Source organism: Podarcis filfolensis (assembly GCF_964270895.1).
Source record: "Podarcis filfolensis genome assembly, chromosome: 17".
NCBI lineage: Eukaryota > Metazoa > Chordata > Lepidosauria > Squamata > Lacertidae > Podarcis > Podarcis filfolensis.
This window is the reverse complement of record NC_139621.1, coordinates 37,408,661-37,433,104: the sequence shown is the minus strand read 5'-3', so window position 1 is coordinate 37,433,104 and position 24,444 is coordinate 37,408,661. Positions and strand designations below refer to the sequence as shown.

Here is a 24,444-nt window from a genome sequence, read left to right as displayed (position 1 = left end):
ATTTCAGCCAGCCAGCCAGCACGCCACACACGTGACTGGGGTGGGTGGGTGGTGGGGAGAACATTATGGGATGCGGGCTGGCCTCTCTCTCTCTCAGTTACTACGGGGTGTTGTGGACAAGAGGGAGGAGAGCGGGTTATTATGGGATGTCAGCGCAGACTGTGTGTCTGGCTGGGTCTGTTGGGACTGTGTCCAAGTGGCTGCCCTGCCTTCTTCCTCTCTCGCTCTCTCTCTTTCTCTCTAATATGCTCCCCTTTTCCTTCCTCTCCTCCTTTTCTTGCCACCACCAGCCCAGCCTTCTCCCCCCCCCCCCGCTCTGTAATCTCCTCTGTTTCAACTGTCAGAACCTGTAAAGCAGGCATGCTATTATGGGATGGCTACTCCGTAGGTGGGGGTGGGGATGGTTGCTAGGGAATGTCTCCTGTCGGAGATATTATGGGATGTGACCAGTTTTGCAGGGTGGGGCTGCCCAGGAGGTTTATTCAGGGGCCTTCACAGCCGTGTGAAGAAAGAAGGCAGATTGCATGGCAACCCTGTGAATTAAAGATATATGTGCACACACACATATATCTATCTATCACACGGAGTCAGGGGACAGGCGGCAAGAGGTGCTGGCAATGCCACCCTTTTCCCCCCCAGCCCTGCTCTCAGCTTTTATGTACAAAAGAAACAAATAAGCATGGGGGGGGGGGGACTTCTTGCAATTAGAGGCACTTATTTAAAGGCACGGGAACAGGGGTGGTAAAATTATTGAATTATTCCTTCCCACAGTTCAGAATCGTGCCATTTCCAGTGTGGTTTGGTGGTTATGGTGTCAAGTGACTGGGGAGCACCAGGTCCCAATCCTGCCCACACAGCCATGAAGGTCACGGGATGACCTTGGACCACCAACTTTTCCCTCATATTCTCTCTCTGCTTTATCTGCCTCATGGGATTGTTGTGATGCTAAAAAGGGTTGTGGGGAGAGAGGACAGCCATATATGCTGCCTTGGGGGGAGAGGCGAAAGTGAGCTGTAGAAATAAATTAGACCCTGTTGAAAAATGTCTGTACACGGAGCAGGTTTCAGACTCCTTCGGCTTTTGTCAGTAATGTTCAGGGATAAAAAAATAAATAATGAAAACTTTTTTAAATGGTTAGTGTTATGTACTGAGTTGAATAGGATCCAAACTGCAGCAGTCAGATTGGTCCTAGAACAATAGGATCCAAAAGGCAGCAGTCTGATTGGTCCTAGAACAATAGGATTCAGAATGCAGCAGTCTGATTGGTCCTAGAACAATGCAGCAGTATGATTGGTTGGCAGGAACCACCCAATCATGCTCCAGATAGAAGTGAATCCACAACCTGATTGGCTTACAGTAGAATTCCGGAATTAGCCAATCATGTGCAGCCCATTGTGTAAATAATGTATATAAAGCAGATACCTTGAGGGGACTTTCATTCATTCCTCCTCACCACTATGAGCTGAATAAAGAGCATGAAATCACTTTGGGACTCTGAGTATATTTCAGTTAGCCAGTTCCGGTGCTTCAGTGAAGGTTGGGGCAAGGTCATGTTCAGGAGGACGATTCCAGAAAACCACATCCGGACCCCACAGCGGAGTTCAGAAATGCCTACGTTCAAGTCAGAATGAATTTGGATTTGCCAAAAAAATAATCTCCACTTCCTGACTAACGCTTTCAAGCAAAACATACTCATCCTGGGGCTTTTCCATACACACACAAATGCAATTTATACTTAGCAAGTATTGAGGTGCTCTCAGTCTCCACCTCTCCCCCTGCCCCCCATTTCATCACCACTTTCAATTCTCAAATATTGGGGCTGGGTGGGTCTAGCATGCAATAGATAGAGCAGAAGAGAGTTTTACCCAGGGGGGTATTATTATTATTATTTTCCTTCACACACACACCCCTTTTATAAACAGTAGACGATGTGCTCCAAGACCGGAAAAGAAACCGAAAACTACTGAGAGGGGAGAGTTAACATAACAGAGAATACTCATCATTAATATTTTTCAGTATTAATAGGAAGGAAAACAGTTGTGTAGAATTCCCCTCCCTCCCATATTGAAAGGAATACATTGATCGCAGCTAATGAAGTCCTGTCCAATAGGTTCTTGTGACAAAGGTGAAACAAGAAAATTGAGAGGTCCCTTCAAGGGTTCAGCTTCTTAAGGAAGACTGGACCTTCAGAGAGAGCGGACCTTTTAAGGCTCAAACCGGTCAGGAAATGAACAGAGACCAGACCAGGATATACAAAAGCAAAGCAGCTATAAGCCTGATCTTTATTAAAGCTGTTGCAACAGGGTCTCCCCCCACACGCAGGACAGAGGAGGAGGACACCAAACCATGCATGCAAGCCCTTATATAGACTTTTCAACCGCCCACCCTGGAGCCCAAGACCACCCCTCCATACATCACGGAAGCGGTGTAGCCCAAGACCACCCCCCAATACATCATACGTACATCAGAGAAGGGATGGACTACAACAGAAATCTGAGTGCATTGTTTTTATCCTGTCTGCTAGGTTACCTGATTGGATTACCTGGGCATCCTGGCCACTCTTTTATTATGATAACTACTCAACTCCTGAATCCAGGTCACAGGCTCACCCTATTCATATCTTAACTGTGCCCTTGAGACAGGATTTGTGAGCAAAGAGACAATGGGGAGGTTCCCCATTTCCTTTGACCTTGCAGAGAAATATTTGAAGTCAATTTGGAAGAGACAAATGGTTTCAGGACTTTTTCTGTGAAGTTTCAGACATGTGGTTTATACATTTATGTGTGTGGTGCTGTGGGTTAAACCACAGAGCCTAGGACTTGCCGATCAGAAGGTCGGCGGTTGGAATCCCTGCGATGGGGTGAGCTCCCATTGCTCGGTCCCTGCTCCTGCCAACCTAGCAGTTCGAAAGCACGTCAAAGTGCACGTAGATAAATAGGTACCACTCCGGCGGGAAGGTAAACGGCATTTCCGTGCGCTGCACTGGTTCGCCAGAAGCGGCTTAGTCATGCTGGCCACATGACCCGGAAGCTGTACACTGGCTCCCTCAGCCAATAAAGCGAGATGAGCGCCGCAACCCCAGAGTCGGTCACGACTGGACCTAATGGTCAGGGGTCCCTTTACCTTTATGTGCTTGCTTGGTACATTTATGAACATTTACTTTATATATATAAGACCTTAAACTTCTTATAACATAGGCTATATTATAGAATTGTAGAGTAGGAAGGGACCCTGAGAGTCATCTAGTCCAACCCTCTGCAAAGCTGCAGTCCTGCTCACAGCTGTCCCTGGGTAGCCTCAAACCACTGACCTTCTGGTTAACAGCCAGATGCACTGACCTGTTGTGCCACTGGGGACATAGACACATTAACGGTTTGAAACAGCAGCAAGGTCAGAATTTTCCCCTGCTGCATTCCCAGTTGCTTTCTTACATCCCTGTACGCCCCAGAGAGAGGAAGATCACGTCTACACCCAAGGCACGTTATCCGATTTGTTTCCCTGCTCCGGACTCCCATTCATTGAAGCTGTCATCTGCGCATGCTCAACCTCTGTCTCCAAAGAATACACCTCAGCTTAACCACAGATTCTGTTTTCTAATCGGGGGGGAAGCTGGCGTAAGGGAAAGTGCATCCAACAGGAGCGTTTCTCCAGAAGCTAAAGGGTGCAGATGGATTGGGGCCAATGCCATGTGTGCGGCGCATAGCTATTCCGAACTTAAAAATGGAAAGCGTAATGCTGGTGGTAAAAGAGACGCGGGTGGCGCTGTGGGTAAAACCTCAGTGCCTAGGACTTGCCGATCGTATGGTCGGCGGTTCAAATCCCCGCGGTGGGGTGAGCTCCCGTCTTTCGGTCCCAGCTCCTGCCCACCTAGCAGTTCAAAAGCACCCCCGGGTTCAAGTAGATAAATAGGTACCGCGTTATAGCGGGAAGGTAAACAGCGTTTCCGTGTGCTGCGCTGGTGCTGGCTCGCCAGAGCAGCTTCGTCACGCTGGCCACGTGACCCGGAAGTGTCTCCGGACAGCGCTGGCCCCCGGCCTCTTAAGTGAGATGGGCGCACAACAGTCAGACACGACTGGCCCGTACGGGCAGGGGTACCTTTACCTTTAATGCTGGTGGTCAACAAAAGAGGTTTAAAGACTGTCTCCAGGCAAATCTAAAAAAAAATGTAGTATAAGCGCTGACAACTGGGAAACACTGGCCTCCGAGCGCTCCAGTTGGAGAGCAGCCTTTACCAAAGGTGTCATGGGCTTTGAAGACACTTGAACTCAGGACGCAAGGGAGAAACGTGCTAGGAGGAAGGCAAGCTTGGCAAATCCACACCGTGATCAGCTCCCGCCCGGAAACCAATGTCCCCACTGTGGAAGGACATGTGGATCCAGAATTTGCCTCCACAGTCACTTACGGACTCATTGTTAAAACTGTGTTTATGGAAGACAATCTTACTTGGCTACGAGTGATCACCAAAGAAGAAAGAAGCTTCAAGCACCAGTGATGAGAGTGTGCTCAGAGCCGGAGCAAACAATAATGTGTACACAACTACAGTTTTGCAACCACATTGGACAATCTACCATCCCAACAGGTGCACTGAGGTGGGTGGGAAGGTTAGCAGAATGGGGGGGGGTGCATTTTTCCAGCAACAGAATGCTGATAGGAAAATACTTTTTTTTTCATAGCAATGAAGGCAAAGACATTTGGACCACCTTGCAGTAACAGAACAACTATGACACATTTCTCATGCTATAAAATGATCAATACGAAAACTCATATATTGTGCACCTGGGAAATGGCCTTCTGTGAGTTCACACATTCAATTTGATCATGACTGATGTATGGGATACAGTTGTGGAAAGTGTCATAGACAATGGTTGGATATTGTCTGTGACAAGAATCTCTTTTTCTGGGTAAAAATGAAGGATACATGCTTTATTTAAAAAGTAGTGATGAATGATGCAACTTTCTACACATCTTTACCATTCTGTGATTCCATCCCACCCCATAAGAAATCTTTGTTGAGGAATGTATGTATATTCTTGCATTATAATGTAACTCCAGCACAAGAACACACACAAACACACACACACACACACACACGAGAAACAGGTGTTGCATTGGGGCTGCCAATCAATGATTGGTTAATCATCTGCATTTTTAAACCAACGAATTGATTAAAACTTAATTTGCATATTAAAAATACTTGGATACAGGTGCCTGTTTTGAGATATTGTGTAAGAGAACATACAGTGTAAGAGATTATTAATTTTGTGAGTTGGGGAGTCAATTAATCAATGAATGATTAATTAGTTAATCGACTAAAACTCATATAATTAATCAATTATCATTATAATAATAATTAATCTATTGATTAAATTTGCACAGGGGCTAAAACCAATATTTCTGAAGTACCTTTTTATTTTTACAACACAAGCGGTGTAGCAAGCATAGTCCTTGAAGATCCATTTCCTCTGTTAAGATGGGGCTTGCCACCTGCAGTTTTCATAAATGTGTGTATTGCAGTGAGATTAATCAGGGGCACTTTCTTAGTCCTTTAAAGGGTTTGCTAATCAGTAAATCGACCGATCATAAACAGTTGATCATAACACCGAGAGATAAAAATATGCGATAGAATGTTTACATCCCACAATTTATCTGCACTGCAATTATTTCATAACAAGCAAAGTCGGATTCGTCAAGACCAGGGTGTTATGGGGGAGCAGTCCATTCTGTTCCTGTGAATTTGCATAGATGTGCTTTAAGACACACCTACTGTCTGGATAGGCAGTTATGGGTGACAGCAGAGGGAAAGCAATGCTCTGTTTATTTGTGGATGTGGGTGCACATTTAAATGTATGCATAGGAAAAGCCAAGATGCAGCCCCACAGAGTTAAACCAGAGATTCAGCCCTGAAAAAAATACACTGTGTACTTCCCCCTCACACAAAAAAAAACCAATTTCTCCAAAAGAACAGTGAACAGTGATTTACCAGGGACAGGCACTAGAAAATAGAGACTATCTTTGGTAAATAGTTGTGCTATATCCCTCTCACAGATCAATCCTATGTAGGTCTATTCAAACTATTTAGGACTTATTATTAAGTAGAAGTAGGACGCGGGTGGCGCTGTGGGTTAAACCACAGAGCCTAGGACTTGCCGATCAGAAGGTTGGCGGTTCGAATCCCCGTGACGGGGTGAGCTCCCGTTGCTCAGTCCCAACTCCTGCCAACCTAGCAGTTCGAAAGCACATCAAGTGCAAGTAGATAAATAGGTACCGCTCCGGCGGGAAGGTAAACGGCATTTCCGTGCATTGCTCTGGTTCGCCAGAAGCAGCTTAGTCATGCTGGCCACATGACCCAGAAGCTGAATGCCGGCTCCCTCGGCCAATAAAGCGAGATGAGCGCCGCAACCCCAGAGGTGGCCACAACTGGACCTAATGGTCAGGGCTTTACCTTTACCTTTATTAGGTAGAAGTAAGAGTCATTCTTAGGGGAATATGCATAGGAGTGCACCCTCAGAGATCTAGACTATGAGAGAGGGCTGTGAAATCTCAAGAACTCTACTGCACGTGAAAACAACAAACTGTCTTGTAGTAGTTCAAAGACTGATTCATTAATTGTGGCAGGGACTTCCATAGGCAGGAGTCTATTTCTGCTGGTCTGAGAACTGGGCAGTGATTACAGATGATGTGTGCAGCCAACAGTATGACAAGTAAAGGATATAAGGGGATGCTGGGAACTTGATCTCCTTATGTTCAGACCATTATTATGTATGTGTTCTTTGCAAAGAAACACCATAAGAGATCACCAAGATGGCCTGTTTAGACTTTCTAAAGGCAGTCATTCTTCCTTCATTTTTGTATTAAAATTTCTTTACACAGCTGCCTGGATTTTTGGACTCTCCTTTGGAGTAGCTAATGGGGTGCTTCTTCCAAGCTTAACCACCATTATTAAGTGTTCCTGCACTTCCAAGCTGACCGGCTCACCACTGATCAAACCATGGAGAATTAGGCTATTGATGGCCACTAGCCATCACAATTGGGAATCACAATTGGGGAGATGCTCTGGTGCTCTGTTCCTGCTTTCTGGCTTTCCTGCAAACAGGAAGCTTTCATTCATCTTGCACGAGACCTTTGCAGAATCAGATTTCCTCCCTGCGCGCAGAAATTGGGATTCCCCTTATACCGCTCGCACACTGCTAAGAATCATGCTTTTAACTGTACAGCACAGAGGAAAGGAAGGTCAGCTGCTGTAGCAGAACATTCAGGAATAGCTCGGTTGGTAGAGCGTGAGGCTCTTAATCTCAGGGTCGTGGGTTTGAGCCCCGCGTTGGGAGAAAGATTCTTGCATTGCGGGAGGTTGGACTAGATGATCCTTGTGGTCCCTTCCAGCTCTATGATTCTACACAGGTAGTTCCTGTGGGAGGAGAGCTGCGCACCCATGCCTCTGCGGGACAAGGATTCAAGTCCCTCTGACAGCAAAACACATCTGAGGAGCAGAAGGAGCCCTTTGCCAGGCAGAGAAAGAGATGCATTTGGTTAAGCAATAAGGGAAGCCTCAACTGCAGTCTTACCGCAACCAGCTCCATTAACTCTCTTAGCTTTATGTTGGGTTTACCTAGGACTCCCGGTTTGAGTATCTATTACTCAACTGGAGGGGGCACTACAAATCGCAGGGTTCATGCTACAAAACCCTACAAAACGACTAGGAAACATTGGCACAGGTTTGGAGTGAATTGGACAACATTGGATTTCTGGGTGTTAAATACAAATCCTGATTTGATGCATCAGTTACTCAGTTTGGGAAGCCCTACAAAACATGGCGTCTGCCCTACGAAACCCTACAAAATGACTACAAAACCCTACAAAAGTTATGGAGGGGATCCCAAGTGTTCGAGTTCGTAGCACGAGTATGGGAAACATAAAGGTAAACATAAAGGTAAAGGACCCCTGACAGTTAAGTCCAGTCGTGAACGACTCTGGGGTTGTGGCACGCATCTCGCTTTACTGGCCGAGGGAGCCGATGTTTGTCCGCAGACAGTTTTTCCAGGTCATGTGGCCAGCATGACTAAGCTGCTTCTGGCAAAACCAGAGCAGCGCACGGAAACACCATTTACCTTCCCGCTGGAGCGGTACTTACTTATCTACTTGCACTTTGACCTTTGACGTGCTTTCGAACTGCTAGGTTGGCAGGAGCAGGGACCGAGCAATGGGAGCTCACTCCATTCCGGGGACTCGAACCACCGACCCTAGGTTCAGTGGTTTAGACCACAGCGCCACCCGCATCCCAATGGGAAACACAGAAGGCAGCTTTGAACCCCAAGGGTATCTCGTGGGGCATTTGTTCTCCACCAGCTGCCAGACCCAGCCCTATATCCCAGAACCAAGAGTCCCATGCCGTACTAGCTGTGGCCCAGTGAGGTGGGGAGAAATCCCTAGATAACAAAGAACAATAGGCAAAGAACAATACCTGATAAGAAAGTAGAAGCTTTTATTGAACAGAGTGGGAGATAGCTCTCAAAGCAGGACAGATTAACAGGTTTGCCCAAGAGTGCCTTGTCCCAGCAGCTGTCAGGTGCCCTTGAAAGTTCTACGAAAGGCTGTGGAGTAAGACAATACGTAGCTGTCTGTCCAGAAGATTTCAGAAGGTACAGGGCCCTCTAGGACACGAGGTTGGCAATTCCACAGGGAACAGCTGGAATCACACTGGTCACTGGGAACTGTCCTCTCTGGGGAGCTGAGAGAGAGAGAGAGAGAGAGAGAGAGAGAGAGAGAGAGAGAGAGGAGGACAGTCATGACCAATGGTTAGCAGCTGCAGCACAGCCTCTTGGTGCAGAAAGAGTGCTGTCTGTTGTCAACAAAATCTGCCCTTCTTCACTTACGGGGTATCCAAGAGCCCGTATAGAGTCCTTAAGTGCGTTCCCTATCAGTAGGAGAAAATAACAGAGGCCAACCAGAGAATATTGAGAAGCAAAGCAGCTAGTAAGCCTAATCTTTATTGAACTGTTGCAACAGGGTGCTCCCCTCACATGCAGGAGGATGGAAGAGGACCCCGAACAAAGGTGTGCCTGCCCTTTTTTAGACATTTTAAATTCCCTGCCCTGGCGCTCAAGACCACCCCTCCATACATCATACCTACATCACAGAAAAGGTGGTCTACAACAGAAATTTGAATGTTGTTGTTTTTCCTGTCTGCCAGGTTATCTGATAATGCCTTATCTGATTGCCTTTCCTGGTAGTCTGCCCATTCCTTTGAGATGGTAATTACCCAATTCCTGAGACAATGGGAAGGTTCCCTCACCCCCTCCCTCCTTGCAGAGAAAACATTTGGTCAGTTTGGGAGTCAAAATGGTTTCAGGGCGGTCTTCCTGTGCTGCTCCAGACATGTGGTCCACATATCTATGTATGTGCTTGGTTGGTACATTTATGAACATTTATTATATATATAAGACCTTACATTTTTTATTACACTGTCCCCTAGATGTGGTCCCCATGCCCTTTCTCAATCAACCTCCCTTCTCCTATTAGGCAAGAAAATATAGACAGGACTGCTGAACCCTTTCCTAGCAGGGTGTTACAGGGGACTTGGGTTTGTGCAGTAACCTGTCTGCTCCTTGGAGCTGGACTGTGCTCCTGCAAAGCAAAAGGGATAATGAGTGTATGGGAAGCAGTAGCAATGGTTGGAGTAAAGTGCCTGGCATTTGGCAACAGAAATGGTGCCTGCATGTAAAGGTGGCCCCTGGTCCTCTTTTCTGCGTGCAGGACACAACTACTAGCTGTAGAAGGAAGGTGTGGTACGGGAGCTATCATACACAGCACTCCTACTCCTTTGCTCATTTGCAGAGGTTGCTTTATTCTAGAGCACCCTCCGCTCTGGGAGGCGAGTGGGGAGTTGTTCGTGAGTGCTTTTGTACGGAGTCCCAAAGCAGATAACTTGTAAGGCTTCTGAGAAAGCAACGGTTAGCTTTTCCTCTTCCTATAATTGTCCTGGGGCTTTGTGCAAAGTGCTCCTTTCTTGTGCAAAGGGCCCTTTCTCCATTAGTTCCCATCACCCAAATTTCCCCCTGGTGTACTCTAGGTGTGCAAAACATGAGGTCAGATGTAGCCCCATCAAGCACACTCTTTCATTTAACTAATGAGCTCCCTGGCAGGGTTTTATATGCTGATGTGTTGCGTTAGGACGAATCCTGCCTTTCATTGCAAAGCAAGAAGATGTGAGGGGGCAGCTGATTTTTGCTTCCCATTTGGTTCTGCAGGACTGCTTTGGCTTACATCACCTTTTTTTTCTGCGAGAGCAATGGCAAGAGAGCATGGCCAGAGAGACGTGAAGGCTGCATGTACTTGTTTGTTTGTTTGTTTGTTTGTTTGTTTGTTTGTTTAAAAAAGAAAGCTGTTTTCGTTAAAGCTTGAAAAAGAATGGCAGGTTAAGTTGACGGACTATGCTGAAATGGCAAAAATGACCGGAAGAATCAGAAATCAGGAAGACCAAAACTTTAATAAGGAATGGGGGGAAATTTACCTTAAAAATAAATCATTGTAAACAATTAAAATTATTAGCGTGAATTTCCTTCTTGGTTGTAAAGATTGTGACTGTCGCTCTTTGTTTAGATAGTGTGCTAGACAGTGCTGGGGAGGACCCAGTAGCTGAGGTGCACATTGGCACCAAAGATATGGGGAAATGTGGTTGTGAGGTCCCGAAAGCCAGATTTAGGCTGCTGAAAGCTGGGACATCCAAGATAGCTTCCTCTGAAATGCAACTGGTTCCAGGCACTGGGTTGGTCAGCCAGGAGCAGGTTTGTGGTCTCAGTATGCGGATGAGAAAGTGGTATTGAGAGGTAGGGTTTGGATTTGTTAGGTGCTAGAGCACAATCTGGCAGTCCATCGGACTCTCTCTCTTGAGAGTCCAATGGTCTGCAAGAAGAACAAACCTATCCATTCTTAAGGAAATCAGCCCTGAGTGCTCACTGGAAGGACAGATCCTGAAGCTGAGGCTCCAAGACTTTGGCCACCTCATGAGAAGAGAAGACTCCCTGGAAAAGACCCTGATGCTGGGAAAGATGGAGGGCACAAGGAGAAGGGGACGACAGAGGACGAGACGGTTGGACAGTGTTCTTGAAGCTACCAGCATGAGTTTGACCAAACTGTGGGAGGCAGTGGAAGGCAGGAGTGCCTGGTGTGCTCTGGTCCAAGGGGTCACGAAGAGGCGGACACGACTAAACGACTAAACAACAACAAACAGAGCACAATCTGGGCTAAGCCAGGCCTGTAGAAAAGGGACAGGCACCAATCAAACTAGGGTGGAACCAGATTGTAGACCAGGCATCCCCAAACTCGGCCCTCCAGATGTTTTGGGACTACAACTCCCATCATCCCTAGCTAACAGGGCCAGTGGTCAAGGATGATGGGAATTGTGGTCCCAAAACAGCTGGAGGGCCGAGTTCGGGGATGCCTGTTGTAGACCCTTGGAAAGGGGGCAGAGCAGCTTTTAAACTGAGCCGGGGGCGGGAAGAACACTGGCAGGAGCTGAGGAGAATCCAGTTCGGAACAAAACTCCCCCCTCCTTGGATGAAGATGATAAAATTGAAGAAAATTTAAATGGGGGACGTGTTAAACTAGGCACTGTGAGTGCAGGGGCACAGGACAGCAATTCAGAGAGGTCGACACAGCACAAGTTAAAATAGTAAAGGTACCCCTGACCATTTAGTCCAGTCGCAGACGACTCTGAGTTTGCACGCTCATCTCACTCTATAGGCCGAGGGAGCCGGCGTTTGTCCGCAGTCAGCTTCCGGGTCATGTGGCCAGCATGACTAAGCCACTTCTGGCGAACCAGAGCAGCGCACGGAAACACTGTTTACCTTCCCGCCGGAGCGGTACCTATTTATCTACTTGCACTTTGACGTGCTTTCGAACTGCTAGGTTGGCAGGAGCAGGGACCGAGCAACGGGAGCTCACCCCGTCGCGGGGATTCGAACTGCCAACCTTCTGATCGGCAAGCCCTAGGCTCTGTGGTTTAGACCACAGCACCACCCGCCTTCCTCAGATTAAAATAAGACTGTATAAAGCCATTATACCAGGGCTGGTGCAGCCATTAAGTGGTGTGAGGCTGCCACCTCAAGCGGCAGAAGCCCTAATCAATCAATCACCTCCACTGGTGAAGCAGTGCCAGCATCAGTAATGATTTCGGGCAAGATCTTGCCAAAATCACCTGAGATATTGTGGAATGGGACATGCCGCCCTGATTGTAATTCTGTGAGGGATAAACTACAGTTCCCAGAAATCTCTGAGTGAACAAATGAGATTCAGATGCTCTTTTATGGTGTGGAGTAAAATCTGCAACAAGCTGCTATTTTTATAATGAAACCAGTTTCTCAAGAACTGGCTTTCAGGGGCAGAAAACATGCAATAGATCCCGGTATGTGTATGTACCATTTAGCAAAAAAACAAGAAACAAGAAGTCACTTTCCTTTCATGCTAGGATAAAATGTCATGCGTACACAGCTTTTATTTTTTGAATGAATCGAGTTCCTCAGTAAGTGCTTTTCAGGAGCAAAAGTAGGCAATCAAACAGGGCTCCTTTTGGAGGAAGGGCAGGACATAAATGTTATGCTAAATAAATAGTGTGTAAACTACATGGGGTGGCGGGGAGAAGCAAGTACTCAGCCTTGATTGAGTCCAGAATAAAACATTGTGTATACGGAGTGTCTGCGTGAAAACTGATGTATAGGCACCTGGCAATGGGAGTTGTATCCAATGAGGGGTGTATTTCGAGAGTGGATTTCATGCTCTTTATTCAGCTCATAGTAGTGAGGAATGAAAGTTCCCCCAAAATATCTGATTTATATACATTATTTACACAATGGGCCGCATGTGATTGGCTAATTCTGGGATTCTCCTGCAGGCCAATCAGGTTGCGGATTCACTTCCACCTGGAGCTGGATTGGGTGGCTCCTGCGGACCAATCATACTGCTGCATTCTGGACCCTATTGTTCTAGGACCAATCAGACTGCTGCCTTTTGGATCCTATTCAACTCAGTACATAACAAATACAGTGACTGCTTCCTTCTTCCTCCACCTGGGGCATGCGCAGGGAGGAAAAGGCATGGATAACCTAATCCAAGAGGACGCTTTTAGAAAAACGTATCAAGTGAGCACACTCACCCTTGTGCATGCCAGAAGCTAGAATCAATAGAGATTGAAAGCAGCATGTTGAGAGTACGAACAATTACGTTGGAGAAAAACCATCTTTTTGTGCTATAAACCCGTGAGTGTGTACACAGCCTAGACCATGCGTAGGCAAACTAAGGCCCAGGGGCCGGATCCGGCCCAATCGCCTTCTCAATCCAGCCCGCAGACTGTCCGGGAATCAGCGTGTTTTTACACGAGTAGAATGTGTCCTTTTATTTAAAACGCATCTCTGGGTTATTTGTGGGGTATAGGAATTCATTCTCTCTCTTTTTCTCCTTTCAAAATATAGTCCGGGCCCCCACAAGGTCTGAGGGACGGTAGACCGGCCCCCTGCTGAAAAAGTTTGCCGACCCCTGGTCTAGACAATATCTGCTGCTCCCTGACATATCCTTCTAACGTTGTCATTCCATCAGTGACAGGGATACACCAGCAGGACCCACACAGCACACTGATGTTGGGTCCCTAGTGGGAGGCATGTCGGCAAGATCGAAACAAATCCTAGGAAACCTAAACAAATCCTAAACCTCTCCCATCAGCATAATTTAAGCGTACAAATAAAATTAGATGTGCAAATTTACAGTTAGGATAGCAGCTTGAAAACATGCAGTCCAAAACTCATGAAATCTTAGGAGAAAACAGAGTTTTTCGTCATTTTTACACAGGCAATAGTGTGCATATATAACGGATAGTCTGTTATAGTAAATACATAGCCGTAATAGTGAAGCTGTCTCTGATCTCATAAACACCTTTGGTATTAATGGAATTCTCAAGCTCCAAGTGATATCAAGATTATGGCCTTATTTATATAGACGTTTTGATCTGTGCTTGTAAAGTTTGTTACAGGAGGCTGACCTTATCTCTGATACTTGGCATTCCTCTCCCTTTCCTTCCCTTGCCCTCTGTGTACGTTGTGTTTAAATGTAGCATGTGACTTACATTGATTCTTATGTCTGTGAGCTATGACAAATGTAATGAATGGAAATTCCCTTTTTCTAAGAGATTTTCACAACGATTTTTCTAAGAGACACCCACAGTTACTACTGAATTGTCTGTTGTTGTTGGGTTTTTTAAAAAAATATATACAGGTTTTTTCTGTTTTTACTGCCATATCTCTGTTTTTATGTTGCATTTCTGCTTAGAAATTTTAAAGCGTTAAGCAGTTTGGAAATGCTTTTTAATAAATAAATAAAATAATAAATACGCATCTTATGAGATGTGTATATTGCCAGTAGTTTGTGTATTCGAAGAGAAAAACATTGTCAATCACAATAACGGAGGAAGAAAAACGTGCACCGTTAAATTAGGGGATGGACAGATGCAATCGTCATAGATGCAATTCACTAAGCTCTGCTGCTAAACAGTCTCCATTTATTTCAATGCAGCTTGCAGAGCAATAGAGGAAATATTGAAGAGTCGCTTGCTCCCTGTGCATATTAAGGACCACATTAGGATAAGGAATATTATGGCGAATGGTCAGTATGCTGATAGCATTACGGAGCATCTGCCAGACCTTTTTTAAATCGCAGAACTGCACAATTGCAGGGAAGATCCCTTTATGGAATGTGGGTTCAGAAGCGGCTTTTCCTGCATCATCAGGTGGTTGGACTAGATGACCGTGGAGGTCCCTTCCAGTTCTATGAATCTATGAGATTTTTACTGGTAACTGAGAACAAGTGAGATGGTATCATGTGTAAAAAGGATGCTACAGGAGCATTATGAGATAGACCCGTCGCAACTTTTAACATCATGACCCGCATTCCCAAACTGAAGTGCCCTGAATTTTCAGAGGGCGGTCGAAAAAGAGGCAAGACTATTTGCTAGGAGAAGTTTGCGCATGAATTGATCACCAAAGTTTGCATTGGTGAGCCGGTTTGCGCATCAGAAGGTTACCTTCTTTTGCATATGCCAGGTCACCTCAATAACCCTGGTGCTGTGCGAATGGCAGAGAGGGGAAGCCTGCCTTAGAGGCCTTGCAGCCAGACCTGTAAGGGTCTGACTTCCCAACGCCTGTGCATGAAAGATTATGGGATGTGCAGCGTCTGCATCATCTGAAGGAAGAACAGAGAACCCTGGCAGGCTTTGCCAGAGTATTATGGGATGTGCCATTGGCCCTGTGCCCCCAGTGGTTATTATGGTCTGTGCACTTTGAAGGCGGGGGTGTTGGGGGGGAAGTGGGGCGCATTGGGACCAGGCGCGCCAAATGCTTTCTTAGGGGGCAGCTGGAAGGAGACCCCTGGAGGGGGCGTTGGGCGCTGCGCACTCTTTTAGCAGGGTTCCTGCCATTCTGTTTGGGGAGGAATAGTGCGCCGGTGATTATTATGGGCTGTGTGAAGGAAGGCGGGGGGGGGGCGGGAGGGAGTGGAGAGAGAGAGAGAAGATGCAGTAAGTGCAAGCATTGTCGGCTGTGGCTAAGAGTTGCTGACAGTATTATGGGATGTCTGGCTGGACGAGGACTATTATGGGATGCTTGCCTGAGGGGGGGAGGGGGGGAAAGAGGTGGAAGCGGCTGGTATTATGGGATGTCTCTGGTGCGGACTATTATGGGATGCCAGGGGGGCTTCTGGTGGAATATTTCAGGGAGGAGTGCGCCTGCTCTGGGATGCCAGACTTGGCAACAGTGGAGTGTGTGTGATTATTATGGGATATGTCAGGGAGTGAGTGAGTGAGTGATGGGGGGGGGGAGATTGTTGTGGGTTGGCTGGAAGAGCCAGGGAAAGAGATGAGGGTAAGGTACTGACTATTATGGGATGCTCAGGGCAGGGACACAGTGCCTGTGGGAGGAAAGTGGAGGGAGGAGGAGGGGGGGTGAGCAAGGAGAGAATGTGATTATTATGGGATACCTCGGTGGGGGGAAGGGTGGCTACTGTGGTATGTATGAGTAAGGGCGAGTATTATGGGATGTTTCCGCATGGTGTGGGGGGGTGCGGATTACTGGACGGTGCCCCGCAAGGACTATTATGGGATGCTTCGGTGGTGGGGGTGGGGGGAGGGCGATTATTATGGGATGCAGGGCTGGGCTCCCGAGTTTTGTGGACAGGGGAGTATTATGGGATGGCTCGGTCGAGGGGTGGCCTGTGTGTGTGTGTGTGCGTGTTACTGAGGTGACGGGGGTGGGACCCGTCGCCAAGGCGCCGTGTGGTGGCGGCCGTGGTGGTGGGGGGGGGGGCCGGGCAAGGGAGCGGGATTATTATGGGATGGAGGCGGGAGCGCTGAGGAGGGGAGGGGCTTGGCCGGGGCTTTTTTTTCCCCCCTTTAAGAGGCGGCGCTGGAGCCGGAGCCATTTTCCCTTCAGCGGCGTCGAGAAATAAGAAGCCGGGGCGCCCGGAGTCGGGTGAGGGCGGGAGAGGGGCAGAAGCCCAGAGAGGGGGCGGGGGGGGGTTTTGTGGGGGGGGGAGAGAGAAGGAAGGGAAAGCGCCCTGGATATTGGGGGGGGGGACGAGGAGGCAGGAGAGCCGCCGGCTTCCCCGGCTGCACCGCCGCCCTGCAACCCGGGCGACCCGCCGCCGCCTGAGGGAAGCGGAGCGACCCCCCCCTCGCCAAACGCCCCCTTTCTCTCCCCCCCTCACACAACTCCCCACAGTCTCTCACGGTGGGGGGGGGAGAAGGGGGTGGGGTGCCCTCGTCTTTCTTGGGGGGCGGGCTGGAAAATATATTAGCCCCCCCAGACACGTGTTAGGGGGGTGCCTTGTATGTATATATGTGGGGATATATTATCTCTTCAGTTTCCCCCCAACCCATGGCAAGAGGAAACCCCCCCCCCGTCCCAAACCTCGACCTTCCTTGCCGTAGCGCCCCCCCCCCCCAACCTTCAATAACTGCTCTTCTCAGCCAGCCCCCAAATAAATGTTCTGGTTTGGGTCTTTTTAATTTTATTTTCTTGCCCCCCCCCAGTTTGGGTCTTTTCCTCTCCCCCCCCCCCCCCATAGCTAGGAGGAGTGGGACGGGTCCGACAAGTTTCTCGGCTTCCCTCGAAGCCGCCTTTTTGTTTTACAGCCTGGTCCAAAACTTTCATTTCCTTAGCCTGTTTATGTCAGAAGGAAAACGGGGAGTTAAGCTTTTTATTTTATTTTTTGAAATCCCAACTGCCCATCAAGAGACGTCCATTCTCGGCCAGAGAAGAATGAGTGGGCTTTGTAAAAATTAAAATAAAAAATCACCCCCTCATTTCTTATAGCATTTCCATTGCGCGTCTTCTAGTGAGTGGGCGCTTTTTTTCCTTCTTTTTTTTGTCCAGGAGCTGAAACAAACTCTCTGGGTGGTGGTGGTGGCTTTGAATGATGGTAGCTTTGACCACAGAGGCGCCACCAAGAGGCATTTCTTGACCCAGGGGAGGTGGGTTGCTCCAGGCTTTTGTTTCCCACCCCCAGGTTTTGTCTGTCCAAAATACAGGTGGAACCAAACTGGGAAAAACCCCAAGTCGGTGCTGTCTGTCAGGATCCTCATAATAATGAGACGGTGACTCGGATTAATTTGGCATTGGCCTGAAGGCCTTCTGAGATGAGTGCTTGGAGCAAGCTGCTACCTAGTTGTCTGGCCCTCCCTGCCGCTGCCACCTTTCTCCAGAGATCCAGAGGCTGTCTTTTGGCTGTTTCTTATAAAAAGGCTGCGACTTTTAAGCTTTCTTTCCTTCTCTCTCCCTATAGCCCGTTGCTGGCCTTAGCAGTAAGGAGGCGCCGAGATAGCAGGAGCTTCTTGAGCCCTCGGATTGTCCTCCGAAACAGAGGACATGGCGTCGGGTATAGGATCCCCATCGCCATGCTCTGCGGGCAGCGACGAGGAGGAGATGGAGATCCTGCTGAACAACAGCATCCATCAACACCAAGGTACACATATCGGCTAGCAGAAGAGCGTTGACTCCTTCGTTTCGGGGGTGCTATGGTGGCTTTTTCTTGAACTAAGGAACAAAAAGAGTTCTCTCCTGTTTTGCATGCTTTAGACCAGTAATGACAAGGTCACGGTCTTCCTGCTTAATCCATGCCCTTGCTTAAAGGGTTTGGGGGGGCGGGGAGGCATCTTGCCCTGTGTTTCTGATAACTCTGTTACATAGACATGATGGGAGAACTTGATAGTTTGGATCAGAGGCTGAGGGAAATTTTTAAAAATTGTTCTGAACTTCTTTGCACCGGGGCTGCAAGATTAATCATTGACTGCTATAGCTGCTAATGTCTTAGATGTCTCATTTGGTTGCCTCTTTCCATGGCTTCCTGATGAGTCCTCCTCCTGCTGCCTGGAGAGGGCTTCCTGTAGATCCCGCTCAATCATTCTGAATACGTAGCTTGTCACGCTAGCTTTGCTTTTGAATGAACATGAATGGTGGCTGCGAAAAGACATGGCTCAGGTGAAAGTTCTGTTTACTAGGAACTTCTGTGTGTGTGATAGAAAGTATCTCATTCCTTGTTATTGCGTCCCTTTTCCTAAAGGTGTGATGGAGTTCATTGTGGGGAGGGCTTGTGGGGGAGGGGGGAACCTTTCAAGTGGATTGACTGAAGTGAGGGTGGATGACAGGTTCTTATGCACATTTCAAGCTGCTTTGAAGGGAAATACGAAGTGGAAGGCTTTCTTTCTCTTGCCCACTTGAGAGCTCAACTATGCCTTGTGTCCAAAATGATCTGTGCCCTGGGCTGTTGCATGACCCACTTTCCTCCCTAGCCACACCCTGTGGAGCTTACTTCACAGCTGCTCACCTGCATTTTGGGTTGAATGTGGCCTGCACCATGTGGCGGGGACATGGGAGCAGTGCATTTTGTTGTGCATCTTTTTGCCTTGGTACCTTTCAGAAGAATTGTAGTTGAGCTCAGTTGTATGGAGTGGCCACCTATTGATTTGGGTTGAGTGCAAGAATATCCCTAGGAACAGGGTGAAAGTCTCCTGGCCTCTGAAGTGCTTTTAGTGCTTGGCCCAGCTGGGAGTTCAGGGGGCAGACATGGATTGTGTGTTTTTGAGCTCACAGGCTAAAGAGGGAGTCAGCTCTCTTTTACCATTGCTGGATGCTAGAAGGCCTAGAGAGGTGCAGATGATGCTTGAGGAGCGGAGCCTGCCTGAAGTTCACAGGGAGGGAGAAACATGGGAAAGTCTTGCTGAAGGAAAATACTTCTGGCACAGGATACATTTGCTGGTTTGGGAAAGCAGGGCTCCACCCTGTGCCGTTTCCCCTCTGCTCCTTGTCCTTTGGTTGCAGCAACTGCTGTGACCTGTAGCTTCCCCCATCCTGCCCAGTGCCTGTGGTTAGGAGGCCATTTTCCCTTGGAGGGAGAGCTTGTGACTCTGGCTGCGTGTAATGGGCGGGGGTGGCTGCTGAGGGGGGAGGGGAGGGAGAATGGCTGGTTACTGTGGATCTTGTCACAAAGGAAGCTGCCGGCTGGCTGTGCCCCTCTGGGCTGTTGGGGGTTGGAGAACAGATGGGAGTGTGGTCTGTCGGGTTAAGGAGTGACATGTTTCTGTGTGTGTGTGTGTACGCATGCTCGTGCTTGTGCATGCATGCGTGTGCACCCACATGAGAGGGAACGAGTTAAAGCTTGCATTTGCATAGCGAGGAGGTGATTTGTGAGTTGTGAGAGGGCTGGCACCTGAGTTAGCACCTGGTGATTGTTAGTACTCAGAACCTCCATTTCAGCCTAGGTAGGATGGGAGAGTTGAAGCAGCGTCCCGTTGAGTTTGCTGTTAGCTATTAAGGTTTCTTCAGGGGGATTTTGAGGAAAGTGGGAGAGAATGTTTGTTGTACCCTGATCATTATCTAGCAGGTGTATCTTCAGAAGTTCTTGCTTGCAGACTCATATTTTTCATTTGAAACAACATGGTAAGGGATGAAGGGGGCAGTGCTTTGCAATTCAGTTGCATTAAAAGCCAGTACTGTTCCTAGTCTGTATTTTGCTCTGGTGCTGGACTAAACAAATGTCTTCCATATGGAATAACTTCACTAAGCAAGAGGTAGAGGGAGATGCATGAAGACACTTAGTCTTTGTTGGTGCATTGGAAAAATCTTGAAGCAGGTGGCACCATTCTCATTCACTAGGTGAGACCTAAGATGGGTTGAATGCCCCTGGGCAAAGGACCCCCTCCCTCTCTTTGAGTTGCATTAGGTTTGTGAGGATACAGGAGAAAGCTGGTATAGGAAGAGCTTCCAATTTCTTTCAATGAAGCCTCCCTGTATATGATTTTTGGGAGGAGATCAGAGATGCCTTGTTCTCTTTAATCTGTTAACGCCAGTTTTGGACTGGTACTCCAGTCTGCAGTTACTTCAGTGCAATAGCAGGAGGTTGGAACACTGGAATCACACCCATGGGAAAAACAATGGGGCAGTGAAAGGTAATTCAGAAATGGGCCCAGTTAAAAAAAGGGGGGGTGAGGAGTGACCCTATTGCATATGGTCTAACTTGGGAGTGTGGCAAAGTAACAATGGACCAAGTACAAGTCTGTGGCAATGTGAAGGAAACCTAGGCATTGGAAAATGATTAGTTACCCCTGATGCCTTCATAATTTCCCACAGAGCCGGAAGAAGAGCCAGAGGAAGAGCTGTTATCAGAGGCAGAACTGCCAAAAATCAAGAAGAAGAAGAAACCCAAGAAGCTGAAGGAACCTAAAGTGCCCAAGCTTAGTAAGCGCCAGAAAAAAGAGGTAAGAAGTAGAGTAGGACTTGTGGCTGAGAGGGGGGATGAGGGAGAGAAAAGCAGCTTAATGTACAGATGGGCCTGCATGTTGATTACATTACAGTCTTGCTTCCGTTTAGAAAGAACATTTTTTGGGTGCTGATTTATGTGCTTTAATTCTTCCCTCCCCCTCCAGCTTGGAGACAGTTCTGGTGAAGGAAATGAATTTGTGGAGGAGGAGGAGGAGGTGCTGCTGCGCTCCGACAGTGAGGGAAGTGACTATACCCCTGGGAAGAAGAAGAAGAAGAAACTTGGGGCTAAGAAGGAGAAGAAGAGCAAAGCCAAGCGCAAGGAGGAGGAAGAAGAGGAGGATGAAGATGATGACTCCAAGGTGAGAAGATCCAGAATGGCCCATTAAATCACATGAACACGTGATTCCACTGCTGCTATAGTGGTTACCCTGGCTTATCTTACTTGTTTTTGTACCTTAGGTTTGGGAGGGAAAGGTGGGCACAACACAAGGTGCTGCTAAAAGAGGGTAATGTTTTCCTTCTTGGGGGTCTGAGGGAATGCCCTGTCCTGCTTTTGTAGGGTAGGTGTGTGTGTCTTGGGTTCTTCTTCCTTTTGGCCCAGTCCTCTATAATTTCCTGCTGATCCTGCCTTTCTTTGACAAGCTTCCTGCTCGTGGCAGGAAAGTGTCTCCTTGTTGAAACTAGTATCTTTTTAACTAGCAACTTTTCCCTGTCCCTTTCTCCAGGAACCTAAGTCTTCTGCCCAGCTTCTAGAGGATTGGGGCATGGAGGATATTGATCATGTTTTCACAGAGGAGGATTATCGCACTCTTACCAATTACAAGGCTTTTAGCCAATTTGTCAGGTGCGTCGTACAGTCTTGTCATATCTTGAGAATGCAGGGCAAAAAAGACTTAATATTCTAGCAGACGATGTGATATTGAAGTGTATTATCTGTAAGTCTCTGGTTTAGTTTTTTGTTGAGTGGCAAATAGGCATGCTACTTTTTCTGTGCCTTGACACCTCATCTAAAGCAGGGGATAATACTACTTGGCTTACAAGGCAGTTGTAAGAATTATTGAGATAATTTATGTGAATTTCCATGAATGTTTTTATGTAGAAAATGCTATATAAATTATCACAGTGTTCCAGGCTTGGGCACTTGGTGTTACAGAATTGTTGGATTACTGTAGGAAATAGGTTAGGCTGCAATCCTAACCCTCATTGGATTCAATATGGCTTACTTCTGAATAGGCATGTTTAGATTTGCATGTTAACTATTACCCATAGAAGGATGGAAGACAAAAATGGAAAGCCTAAGTAATTAGTCTCAAAAATCTTCGGTTTGTGGCAGAGTTGGGGACTTAGGAACATACCTAGCTTTTCTAGGAATACTAGAACATGTTCTTCTCCCATATGTTAGTTGGCTTCAGGGGCAATGGGAGGGGCTAACAGTCTTAAGAATAGGCTGTAAAGTTTGAGCTTCCCAAAGTCCAGACCATCCAGCAGTTATCTTTTCTTTTTCTTCCCCCATGTAGGCCACTTATTGCTGCTAAGAATCCCAAAATTGCTGTCTCAAAAATGATGATGGTGCTTGGGGCCAAGTGGAGAGAGTTTAGCACAAACAACCCCTTTAAAGGGAGCTCTGGGGCATCTGTGGCAGCTGCGGCAGCTGCTGCTGTGGCTGTGGTGGAGAGCATGGTGGCTAACGTGGATACAGTTGTTCCTCAGCCCCCAGTTGAAGTCCCGCTTCGGAAGGCTAAGACCAAGGAAGGCAAAGGTGAGGTGATCATATGGGGACTGTTGCGATGATGAGTGGGGGGGGGAGGTAGGGGTTCATAAGCTCTGTACCTTCTTCTAGCAACTTTGATCAACTGTATTGCAGGGCACCCATTAATTCACTTCTGGAAATCTCTCATAAGATTTTACATTTCCCTTTAAAGCACAGCTCAGCTGGGATCTAGGTACCACTTAATAATGGGGTGATGACGGTCTGTTTTCTAGGTCCCAATGCCCGAAAAAAACCCAAGGCTAGTCCTCGTGTTCCTGAGATCAAAAAACCCAAAACCAAGAAGGTGGCACCCTTGAAAATCAAGCTGGGAGGATTTGGCTCCAAGCGTAAAAGATCATCTGTGAGTTTTTCTTTTTCTGGTAAGAGGGTGGGAATTTTCTCTTGGCCACATTGTCTCTTGCAGGATATGGGTGTGTGGGTTTGTGTGGGGCAGCCTCAATAGCACTGGGTCACAAAGTCAGTTTTCACATTCCTTTACACTATTTCTTTATTTTTGTACCTCCAGAGTGAGGATGATGACCTGGATGTTGAGTCAGACTTCGATGATGCAAGCATCAACAGCTACTCTGTGTCAGATGGCTCTACCAGTCGCAGCAGCCGCAGCCGCAAGAAACTAAAAGCAGGAAAGAGGAAAAAGAAAGGTACCGAGCTCTGCTTGGCTCATACGGGAGCTGTGTGGAAAGTGTGTGCTCAGGGGCAGGGATTTCATGATTGCAAGTGTCTGGAGGGTGGTTGGGGACCATTGGTATAAAATATTTGCTATTGCATACCTAGGGAAGAAGTCAAACTCTGCAGACTTAAAAGATTGAGGGATTTTCAACGGGACAAGACACGCTGTGAGGAAAACTTAAAGTTTGTGTTACGTCTTTTTATGGTACACCCATAGCCATTTTCCTGCTCTGACCCTTGGGATACAATAGTGATATCCAGGCTGTGCTCTCTAAATAATAATTTTTTGCTATCTAGATACTGCTCTGTGGCATGAGGTTGGAGTACCCTCCTTGTTGCTTGAACCTGCTGCTTGCTTAATTGTTTAAAAGCTTTCTCCACTACCTTGCTCTGCTAGGAGAAGAGGATTCTGCTGCAACTGTTGATGGCTATGAAACGGACCACCAGGACTACTGTGAGGTGTGCCAACAGGGGGGAGAGATCATCCTGTGTGACACTTGCCCTCGTGCCTATCACATGGTTTGTCTGGATCCAGATATGGAGAAAGCGCCAGAGGGCAAGTGGAGTTGCCCGCACTGTGTGAGTTTTGGGTTCTATGATGCAGCTAGAGGCCTGGGAATGCAGGGTTAGGAAGACAGCTTGAGGGACTTCAAGCATCTTGTCTAACGGATTCCCTCCCCTCTAGGAGAAAGAGGGTATCCAATGGGAGGCTAAAGAAGATAATTCTGAGGGGGAAGAGACCATGGAGGATGCTGTGGGAGATGCAGAGGAGGAGGATGATCATCACATGGAGTTCTGCCGTGTCTGCAAAGATGGAGGAGAGCTGCTCTGCTGCGATGCCTGCCCTTCTTCTTACCACATCCACTGTTTGAATCCACCTTTGCCAGAGATTCCGAACGGAGAATGGCTTTGTCCGCGTTGTACTGTGAGTTCCTGTGCTCTTCCACAAATGGGAAATACAAGCTGAGTTTGTGGGAGTCCCCTGAGATAGCATTTGAATCAAGATGGCTCATGCTGAAATCCTGCTCTGAAAAGCATTTGAGTACATTTTTGGATCCTGCTCTCCAGGCAGATTAATTTTTTGTGGTTAAAAAGTGAGCTAGCACTATGTTCATCTGCTGCAATAGGAATCAGTTTTTGCCAAGTATTTAAAAACAAAGTTAGGTCCTTGTGTGTAAAGGGAGAGTCTAGATTAGCATCTTGTGATAGGTC

General features: G+C 47.5%; 1 protein-coding gene across 4 annotated transcripts in view; it reads left to right on the top strand.

The window, feature by feature from the left end:
• Window positions 1-16,008: 16,008 nt before the first annotated feature.
• The window catches only part of CHD4 (chromodomain helicase DNA binding protein 4), a 31,041-nt gene continuing 22,605 nt past the window's right edge, over window positions 16,009-24,444 (top strand). For all 4 annotated transcript variants that reach the window (XM_083592726.1, XM_083592724.1, XM_083592725.1 and 1 more), the window contains exons 1-10: window positions 16,009-16,505; window positions 17,818-17,997; window positions 20,661-20,788; window positions 20,957-21,151; window positions 21,518-21,636; window positions 22,310-22,551; window positions 22,776-22,903; window positions 23,069-23,204; window positions 23,630-23,811; window positions 23,918-24,157. In XM_083592726.1, the coding sequence (XP_083448852.1) occupies window positions 17,901-17,997; window positions 20,661-20,788; window positions 20,957-21,151; window positions 21,518-21,636; window positions 22,310-22,551; window positions 22,776-22,903; window positions 23,069-23,204; window positions 23,630-23,811; window positions 23,918-24,157 (1,467 nt within the window). In that variant the 5' untranslated portion in view covers window positions 16,009-16,505; window positions 17,818-17,900. The remainder of the gene's footprint in view (window positions 16,506-17,817; window positions 17,998-20,660; window positions 20,789-20,956; window positions 21,152-21,517; window positions 21,637-22,309; window positions 22,552-22,775; window positions 22,904-23,068; window positions 23,205-23,629; window positions 23,812-23,917; window positions 24,158-24,444) is intronic.